Source organism: Balaenoptera physalus (assembly GCF_965194825.1).
Source record: "Balaenoptera physalus genome assembly, chromosome: 16".
In the NCBI taxonomy this organism is placed as follows: Eukaryota; Metazoa; Chordata; class Mammalia; order Artiodactyla; family Balaenopteridae; genus Balaenoptera; species Balaenoptera physalus.
The window spans coordinates 27,374,551-27,384,942 of record NC_138898.1 but is presented as its reverse complement, the minus strand read 5'-3'; the positions used below and the strand labels follow the sequence as shown (position 1 = coordinate 27,384,942).

General features: G+C 53.7%; 1 protein-coding gene across 5 annotated transcripts; it reads left to right on the top strand.

The window, feature by feature from the left end:
* Positions 1–323: 323 nt before the first annotated feature.
* Positions 324–8,657, top strand: REM1 (RRAD and GEM like GTPase 1). 5 transcript variants are annotated; one of them, XM_082431972.1, is made up of 6 exons: positions 356–453; positions 983–1,107; positions 1,333–1,886; positions 2,937–3,025; positions 6,596–6,797; positions 8,071–8,657. In XM_082431972.1, the coding sequence occupies exons 3-6, from the start codon at positions 1,547–1,549 to the stop codon at positions 8,340–8,342; spliced, it is 903 nt and encodes a 300-aa protein (XP_082288098.1). In that variant the 5' UTR covers positions 356–453; positions 983–1,107; positions 1,333–1,546; the 3' UTR covers positions 8,343–8,657. The 5 variants fall into 5 exon arrangements, with proteins under 5 accessions (XP_082288096.1, XP_082288098.1, XP_082288097.1 ...); XM_082431971.1 differs by having other exon boundaries at positions 1,304–1,886; XM_082431970.1 differs by lacking the exon at positions 983–1,107 and having other exon boundaries at positions 324–453; positions 1,304–1,886.
* The last annotated feature ends 1,735 nt before the right edge of the window (positions 8,658–10,392 follow it).

The window sequence follows — 10,392 nt, the reverse complement described above, 5'->3', positions numbered from 1 at the left end:
CGACCCTCTCTGCCAGGACTGCTGAATCTGCCTCTCTTGCAGGGTGGGACCTGGAATCTGAAGAGTTAACAAGTTCCCCAAGTGGTTTTTGTGACGGTTAAAGTTGGTGTGCCCCATTGCTGGAGTGGATAGATGCAGATGCAGAGGGGATCCAGGCTCAGGAATTCAGAACCCGTATCCTTCCCCTCTCTCGCCCCCCACCCCTGGCTAAGGACTTGAAGCGGCGGGTCAGCTGAGCTCTGCGAAAAGTCATTCAGCGGCCAGGGCCTTGGGGCGGAGACCCCGGGGCTGCCCTAATGGGGCGGGGCTGGACGGGGCGGGGTCGCGGCTCCTCCCCCGGCCCGGGCGGCGGGGCGGGACCGGCCCGAGGGGCTATGCTGCGAGGCAGTGGTACAGCCTGGAGCACCCGGCAGCTGCGGCGGCCGGGGACCCTGGACCCCTCCCCACACCGAGGTAAAGGCCCGCGCAGCCCGCCACCAACTTAGTCAAGTTGGTGCGGAGTTCGCCAGGCGCCCGTATGGGGCGGGGAGGGGTGGGGGGGTTCTGCGGCACAGGCAGGGAAGAGGGGGGCCTCGAACCCGCGTCCCGGAGTGAGGGCCCCCGGATCTCGGGCCCGGAGGGCTGTTGCCTGGGACAGGGAACCCTCCCGGGATCTGGGGACTCACACCCAGGACCCCCGGGCCGGGGAAGCTCGGACTCCGGGAATGGCATGCCCTCCTGGGCCCTGTAGGTCTCCTCTCCACCCCCCTCTCCACAGGGACCCCTTCCTGTCACCAAACCTGGGGTCCGGCTGCCTCGAAGCCCCCGCGCCCCCACAGCAGCTGGAGGCCGTAGTGCCAGACGCTTCTGAATTTTTCACGGAGGGGGCGGGCCGGACACGCTGTTCCCATGGCACCGGGGCTCTCAGGTTTCAGCCGGAGGGAACCCCCCAGACCCCCTAGCCTTTAGCAGGACCAAGCTGCCCCTCCTGCCTCTTCCTCAGCTCTCGTGGGATCGGGCAGCGGAAGTGAATCCCCCCGGGGCTCTCAACCCTCCTCCGTACCTCCCAACCCCGAACCGAACCGTGGGGAAGAGACCTGTGGGGAAGAAGAGGAGGGGGCAATTCAGGTGTCTTTCGTGAACGTGGGTCTCATGTTCTGAATGGGTGGGGCAGCTCTGTGTGCATGCTTGTCGGGACACCCTATCTGGCTGCTGCCCCTCTGCCTATCCGTGTATCATGGGGGAGTGGGTTATCCTCAGGGCATAGGAAATGGCCTCTGGGTGTGCATGCATGTGTGTGTTCACACGCACTCACCCCTCCCAGCCTGACCCAGGTTCTCTCTGGGCCTGAAGCCAGAAAGCCCCCACAGGGAGGATCTGAGGCGCCTCCTCCTCCCATTTGAACTCGAGGGAAGGAAGGACGGCTAGAAGGCCTAGAAGGCCGCCTCTGGAGGAAGCCGTCGCATCAGCTCATCAGGACTCTACAGAAGAAGGGGCTCAAAGCACCTGGCTCACCACCCACTCCCCCTTCTTGCCGAAGGAAAGAAGGAAACCCCCCTTCCCAAGGATGACACTAAATACTCAGCAAGAGGCAACGACCCCCCTGCGTCGCCGAGCCAGTACTCCACTGCCCCTGTCCACCCGGGGCCACCAGCCTGGCCTCCTGGGCACAGCACCTTCTACACAGTCCCAGCATCCCCGACTGGGCCAATCAGCCTCCCTCAACACCCCCACCCGGCAACCTTCATCTGCCCCCAATGGTTGGTCCTCTGAATCCAGCGACTCTGAAGGCTCCTGGGAGGCCCTCTACCGTGTGGTACTGCTTGGAGATCCTGGTGTAGGGAAGACCAGCCTGGCCAACCTCTTTGCAGGAAAGCAAGAGCGGGACCTCCATGAACAGCTGGGAGGTAGGGACCCTGTGGGCTGGGAAGGGATGCGGTCGATGGAGTGAAATCCCTGTTATCTGGGGGCATAACGCTGCCAAGAACAGTTGTACAACTCATGCACTGCTCAACTCTGAGGGGCATCTTTCACATAGATTATGAAGTGAATGATAACCCCCTGGAGTTGTGCAGGGCACAGCCTGCACAAAGATCTACAGGAGGGAAATTCCTTGAATAGTGAATGAGAATTTTGCTAATTTCTCAAGGATGAGAGGTGTGGGATTCATTTTCATGTCATAAGGGAAGCAATTCTGAGTTCCACGAGTCCCAAGTATAAAGAAATGGTGAACTTCCTCCCAACCCTCAGACCCTGCCCCACAGACAACCATCCACGCCCACCATGACCTGCAGCCAAACTAAGATCCTACCCAAAATGGAGACTCCCAGACTCTTAAGTTGGGCCCTGGTTCCTTTATTCCCAAGAGGTGCAGTGAGCTAAGAGGGCCTGGGGTCCCAGAATGATGGGGATCAGGGACCGGACAGAGGAAATGAAGATGAGTCCCTGCAGGACTGGCAGAGAGGACCCAGGGTGAGTGGGGGGAGAGGAGAGGTTAAAGGCAGAGAGGAGGTGGGGACACTCTGACCACGCCCTTTCTCCAGCCCTGACTGCTCAGAGTGTGAACCCATATGTACACATGTACACCGGCATGTATGACAGATAGGGAGACAGAGTTCCAGAGAGGGTAACGGGACCTGCCTGAAGCATACACTAAGCCAGGGACAGAGCAGGACTGGGAGAATTCCCAGCCCAACTTTAACCCCACCGCCCCACACTCATTCAATCAACCAAACCAACGAAAGCTTTCTCAGCACCTACTGTGTGCCAGGTACTGTGCTGGCAGCTGGTGAGACATGAGCTCCTCATGGTGTTTCTTGGCCTATCAGGAGAGACAGACATCTAACAAATATGGTGAGCACTTCAAGGAGAAGTGGAGGGGGCGGAAAGAGGGGTTAGGGAGGCCTGCACCCTCCCCAGGCCTGCATCTCCTCCCTGAAATCCGTGTGTTTCCTCAGTTGCAGAAGATGTATACGAGAGGACCCTCACGGTGGATGGAGAGGATACCACACTGCTGGTCATAGACACCTGGGAGGCTGAGAAACTGGTATGGCACAACAAGCAGGATTTAGGGGGAGGGGTGCTGAGGCTAGTACCAGATTCCTGTCCCCTCCTAGGACACTACAGAGCAGGGACAGGGCAGGGCCCATCCTCAGCACCTCCGCAAACCCACAGCTCCTAAGCAGCCTTTCCAACCAAAGCCAGGAGAACCTCATGACCCTGACCCCCTTTTCTCACTCCATTCATCCTCTCCTTACAACCATCCCAGGATGTGCTTCTCCCCCTGCAAATCTTCCCCTCATGAGCACCCTTATCCCATTCCACCCACCCACATTGTACACAAAAAGGAACACCAGATTTAGCCTGAGGTTGAACCCCCTCTTCCTTTGTCTTACCAGTTGGCTTTGTGCAGTTGACTTACCCACTCTGGGCTTCAGTTTTCTCACCTAATAAATGGGTGGATCGTTCCTGCCTTCCTTACCAGCTGGTTTTTTTAAACTTCTTATGCAGCTTCACAGAGATAAGCACAGTTTGGAGCATGAAAAAATGCTGAACGTGAGTGAAGAATTGTAAATAATGATAATTCTTATCGATCATGACTTCATAGCTAGTAAAAAGAAGACACCAAAGATGTCCTTCCCTAGCCCATTCCAAAGCAGGAAGAGAGCATTGGGCAGGGACATGTCCCCACTACGCTCTTCTTATCTTGCTTGAGTTTTCTTACCTTTGTTTATCTCGTTGAGTCTTTTTTCTTGCTACACAGGTAACACATGCTCATTGTAGAACTTTGAAGAAATACAACTAAGCAAAGAGAAGGATCTAAAAATCACCTGGGATCCCATCTCTCTAAGGGGTAGGCCCCTCCCCTAACACTCAGGGAGGCCCTGCCCACAGGGTGGGGCTTAGGAGGGCAATGTTGGGTGATTGATTGACAAGAATGGCTGACAGCTCCAGAGATAGGCCCAAATTTAGGGATGAAGGAGCTATGAGACCAATTCCTTTTAACTAGCATAAAAGGAAACCCAGGTCCAAATGAGCATCATAATAATGATGATGGTTCTCCTAACAGCAGCTGACATTTATGGAGCACCTTCTTCCTAAGTGTCAACCCCTGTGCTAAATACTAGACATATATTTTGACATTCAGTCAAGACAAAAACTATACAGTGAGTGTATTTCTGATTCCCATTCTACCAATGAGGAAATCAAAGCTCAGAGAGGTTATGTGTCCAAAGTTCTCAGATAGCAAGTGGGATTCAAACCCAGATTTATAATAGCCCAAAGCTTATACTCTTATGCACTAGGACCATCCCCACTGGGAGCATCACCTTCTGAATCTCCGAGGTTCCACTCCTTCACTCACTTGTTTATTAAGAAACACTGGCTGGCTGGTCCCCGCCTCAGCCAGGGTGAAGGGAGGGCGCCACGACCAAACCCAGATATGCAAGGCCTGCCCGGGGGTCCGACGTCAGGTCCCTGCAGCCCCATCACCCACAGCCAGCCTCAGGGCCAGCCTGAGGGCGGCAGCCTTGAGGGTCCCACATCCTAAGGCCCGCGGAAGGCCTTGGGGATCCAGTGGCCAGCTCACACCCAAGCTTCATTTTTAAAAAATGAAAGGAAGGAAGAAAAAAACACTGGCTGGATATTTATCATGGGCCAGGACACCGAAGACCCATCAGTGACTAAGGCAGACATGCCTCCTGGCCTCAGGGAGCTCACAGACTGGTGAAGGAGGGTCTACTTTTTGGATGCAGTTGAGAATCCTATGGGACAGAGTCCAGTGAATTAAGAAGAGTGATCAGACTGGGAGTCCCATTTGGGAGACAGACTAGAAGGCGGGAATTGGAATTCTGTGCCCAGCTGGCTGTGTGGCCTTGAGAAAGTGTTCTCTTCTCTGGCCCTTGATTTCCCTACAGTTTCCCTGGCCAGCGTCTGTGAAGGCAGTTCCCAAAGAGGGTCCATGCTGATGTCAGAGAGGCAAAATCTGACAGAACTGGGAGGGCCTTTGGTTCATCCGGTAGTACCCCAGCCTCGCTGACCATCAGGGTCACCTGAAGAGTATCAGAAATCAGATTCTCAAGTCTCACCCCAGACCTAATGAAATAGAACCTACAAAAGTGGGGTTCTGGAATCTACATTTTTAATCACACCCCCAAGGGGTTCTTACCCACCAATCCATGTACCAACCAGCTTTTGTGATGCTAACACACAGCAAATCTTCCATGAATATTTGTGCAATGAATGAATGAATGGTCAAGACCCACCCTCTCATTCTACAAATGAGAAAACAGACTCCGAGGGAGGAAGGAACCTGTCCATAGTCGAAGCTAAGAACCCAGAATAAGAACCCACATCTGTCTGACTCAGTTCAGGGTTATTTGGCCCCGGGGAAGGATCAGTACAGCTGTTCAGAACTTACCCCTTTTGACAATGATGTTGACATGGATCCGATGCTTTCCGACTTATCTACCTTATTTGGTTATCAGAAAACTTTTCTGGCTTCTTTTCCCCTCACAAACAATACTTCCACCACACTCGGCATTTCCCACTCCTGCCCACTCTCTTCCCTCCTACTCAGCCTGCTCATCCTTTCTAACCCCACTCACCAGTCCACTGTGAAGCCCTCCCACACTCTGCCCAGTTGAGTTCTTCTGGTCTACCCCTGCCCCAAGCCCCATGGGTCCTCCAGCCACTTGCATATGCCTCTCTTTTTTTTGGCCGAGCTGCACAGCATGTGGGATCTTAGTTCCCTGACCAGGGATCGAACCCGCACCCCCTGCATTGGAAGCACGAGTCTTAACCACTGGACTGCCAGGGACGTCCCTGCATATGCCTCTCTTAATGGTACTTATCACAGTGCATTATATCTCTCCATTTTCATAGCATCCCTTCCTAATCATGAGCTTTTGGAGGGCAGGAACTGTGTCTCCTTAAACACTTAGAAACACTTAGAAAGCTGTTACCTAGGTGGTTCAGTCTCAGAGTGCTGTCCCTGACAAAAGAGCATCATCCAAAACAGAATATCAAAATTACTCCAGTTCTTTCCTTTCCTTGTCAAACATCTTGAAAGGACTCCACTTCTTAAAATGCCCCTTGCCTCTCCCACCCCCTTCCCTTACACGCCACAGTTGCTCCTTCAACTCTCTCCTCAAGACTATCCAGAAAAAAACCTCCCCTGGAAGACAGCCTCCTGTCCCCACTTCTCTCCCTTCCTTTTTTTCTTAACTCTGGACTGCAAAAAGCCAAAAGGACTGTCTAGCAAGACCAAACCCTCCTCAAACCAGACAAAAGAGCTGAAAAGGCAAAGCCAGAACTCTCTTTAGCAAAACCCAATAAATCTTTTGTCTCCAGTGCCCGGCCTACAGAAGGAACCAATGAATGAGAGAATGGAGTGAGGTAGTGTCATTAGCCCAATTTTTCAAGCAGAGAAACTGCGGCTCAGAGAGGATCGGTGGTTTCCCAAGGTGACACAGGGAATTATGGCAGAATTTGTCCCCCAACCTGTCCAAAGTATCAACCTCAGCCCCATCCCACCCGTTAGACCATCCCAGCCCCTCCTTTCTCAGCCAGGGCCTAGGTACCGTCTGAGGATGGGCCTGGGTTCCCTCCCCTACAGGATGAAAGCTGGAGCCAGGAGTCGTGCCTGCAGGTGGGCAGCGCCTACGTTATCGTGTACTCCATCGCAGACAGGGGCAGCTTCGAGAGTGCCTCTGAGCTCCGCATTCAGCTGCGGCGCACATATCAGGCGGACCACGTGCCCATCATCCTGGTGGGCAACAAGGCGGACCTGGCACGCTGCCGGGAAGTCTCCGTGGAAGGTGAGCCCTCCACTCCACCCTCCTCCTCCATCTTTCTCTTAGCCCTGTTGTCACTGCGTCTCCTCCAGTGCTCCTCATCTCAGTGACTCGTGCCCCACCACCCCCACCCCGGCCACCTCCATCTTGCATCTACTTGCCTAAGCCTGAAAGCTAGAAACCATTCTTGGCTTGCCTCCTCTCTCATTCCCTCAGACCAGTCCCCAGACCTTGTCGGGTCCTCCTCCCTTAACCCCACATTCCCTTCCCGCCCCCATGCCCAGAGCCTCTGCCCCATCCTGGCATCTCCACTTTAGCCTGGGCCAACCCCCGTACTTCTCTATCCCCACTCAATCGGTTCTCCTCACCAGCTGCCAGAGTTCTCCCAAACCAGAGCTGACCTTGTCACTTCTTTGCCTAAAAATTCCCCTATATGCCCCAATGCCCTTAGTTTGAGACACTTTATTCACCAGGCATGATAGGCCCAGTGCCTGTAAGCTTTTCAAGGGCTTACATCTGAGACCTGAAAAAGACAATTATTGACTCCAAAATACAGTGAGAAAATTATAAATTCAAATTTCACAGAGCTTTGTGTACAAAACATAATATTGTGTCAGCCAGCAACTGCAAACCAAAATGCTTAAAGTTATACTTAAATTGTATTTAAAGTAGGATGGGAAATATTTTAATACAATTGATGTATCAGGTGGGAGCCATAAAGATCTAAAAATGGCCCTACTCACAGGGCGAAATCTAAAAAATATGTAAAGTGAGACCCAGAGTGGGGAGGCCAGTTCTACAGGGTCACCAGCCACTGAGGACTAGAACCTAGGCCCCTGCAACCAGCCCAGTGGCATCCTGGAGACGGAAGACCATAAGCTTTATGAGCAGACGTCCCAAAATTCTGCAACATGATCCCCAGGAGATTTTGTTGAATCGCAGGTTCCCAGGCCTCACCTACCGAATTAGAATATCTGCGGGTGGGCTCAGCAACCTGCATTTTAACAAGCTCCCCCAGACAATTCTGATGCACAGATTAGACCCCTTCCCTGGCAGTCAATACCCTTCCGTGGGACCTCCCGGTCTTCCCAGCCTCATTCTGCTATCAGTATCAATCACTAACCTGTGAACTAACTCCTCAAAGCCAGATTTCTCTCTGAGTCCCCTGGCACGCAGCACGAGGTATGGGGAAAGGAAAAATCATGCTTCCGGTTGAGATTGAACACACCTCCTGCTACCTTTATCTCCTTTTTCCGGTTGTGGCTCCGCCCTGGCTCACCTGACCCCGCCCCCTCAGAGGGCCGCGCCTGCGCTGTGGTGTTCGACTGCAAATTCATCGAGACGTCAGCCACGCTGCAGCACAACGTGGCGGAGCTCTTCGAGGGCGTAGTGCGCCAACTGCGCTTGCGCCGCAGGAACTGCGCAGCCCGGGAGCCGCCGGCCCCCAGACGACGGGCAAGCCTAGGCCAGCGCGCTCGACGCTTCCTGGCACGCTTAACTGCCCGCACCGCCCGCCGCCGGGCACTCAAGGCCCGCTCCAAGTCCTGCCACAACCTGGCCGTGCTCTGAGGCCACCCGCCCACTCTCTGGGTGGGGGGCACTGGGGTGCATTCTAGCCTCCACCAGGGCCGCGGAGGGGCAGAGTCTCTGTGGCTTGCAGTCTGCATCGTGGGCCTTGGCCGCCCGGTGCCCCAACGTACAGAGCGTCTCCCCAGCTGCAACTTCACGGACCTCTCTGCCCTGGGCAAGTGATGGACAGACCATGGGGCCAAAGCCTAAATCGGGGTTTTCATGCAGTGCGTGTCTTTTTGTAAAAAGTCTTCCTTGTCCTTGGGCTCTGGCCAACCCTCAGAAATTCCCCCACAATAAACCAGACCAGAAGGATGTCCTGTCTGAGTGCCCAGATCTCTTCTTTTGGGCTCTTCCAGGCGTCTCCACCTCTCGCTTTCCCATCTACACGGGCTGCAGACTGGATTGGCCTGCTGACCTGGGTGTCAGGGTTAGTCAATAAAATCACTGGACCAGTTATGCATTCAGGCCCTTCTCTGAACCACTGGGCACAGCCCCTGCCCCACGACTTTGAGGGAGACACAGTGGAGCACAAACAACCACAGTTCGGTGTGATGACCTATTCTCTCATTAACTCGTTTTTTTAGATTATAAATTCACAAAATATTCTCTGGGAAAAGAAATCTTCGCCCTCATCCTAGCAATATAATAGCTGGTGTTTGCTGGGAGCTGATTGGGTACTAAGCTGTCACAACTATTAATCTTCACGACCCATGTTTAACTAGTTAGAAAACAGAGGCATAGAACAGTGAAGGCTTACGCTCCAGATCACACAGCAGCTATAAGTGAAGTTGCCAGGATTCCAGCCCAGGCTTGTGAGACTAGAGTCTGTGGCCAGCTTATCCACAGTTCTCTTGGAGAATGTGACAAAAAACTATAGACTCCCAGGGAAATGGACTTTCAAACACAATTTTGCACACAATTTAAAGGGGGCGGGTGGACTCCATGAAACTCAATCCATTAGTCCCCAGGATGGACCCCCGATTTAGTCCGACTCATTCCGTTTTCTAGCTGTGGAAATTGAAGCCCAGAGAGGGGAAGTGAGCATCCCAGAGTCGCCCAGCCAGTAAGGGTAAGGACCAGACCTCAGGGCCCAGCCTCCTGCTATGTCTGTGTGGGAAGTAGGAGGTAGTGAGGCATCATGGCTGGGGATGGGCCTTGGGGGTCAGGTCAGGAGTTTCCAGCATAAGGGGAAGTGGTGTCACTACTTTGAGAGGAGAACATGATGCAAACAGTTTGGACCGTTGTGTCCCTGATGCCTGACACCCCTGCCCCCAACCAGCTGCCTGCCCAGATGCCTCAGCCCCCCACGTCGGCCATGTCCCTGCTGCCAGGAACACCAAAGCACCAGCAGGCGAGCCATCCTCCAGCTGTGACCCCCCAATCTTGCCAGCAGGGCACTGATGGCACTTACTTTCCTATCCCAACTCCAGCCCGGGGAAGGGAAAAGGAGGAGGGTCTTCCCCCACCCTAAGCTGTCTCTGGAGGCCTGTGGTCATGGGGGAGGGGCTATAGTTGTGGAAAGTTGGCAGAGGCAGCCGGCAGCAGCCGGGAGAGTGGAAAAAATGATATCAAACCCAGAAAAATGCAGGCCGGATGGAGGGCCCAAGCCGGCCCTGGGAGGTGAGAGGGAGGGAGGGAGGAGGCCCCACAGGCTGAGAAAGGAAGAGGGCCAGGGAGAGAGCGCAGGAGCTGGTTTGGAAAAACCTGGGGACAATCAGCGTGATTCCTTCCTTTCTTCAGCCGCAAATATTAACTGAGGGCCTACTAAGTGCAGGGCACAGTGCCAGGTTCTAGGGAGATAGTGGTGAAGAAGGAGTAGGGTGTTGCTCCCTGGAGCTCACAGTCTGGTGGGGAAAACAGACTAGAAAACACGTATATGATTAAAATAATTACAAACTGATAAGGTGCTAAAAATCAGGGTGGTCATGAAAATAAACCTCTTAATTCACAGATGGGGAAATTGAGGGCCAGAAAGGGAGTATCCAAAGCTACTCAGATTGTGGAAGAAATCATTGAGACCAGGATTGGGGGAAGGCAGGGGAGGGAA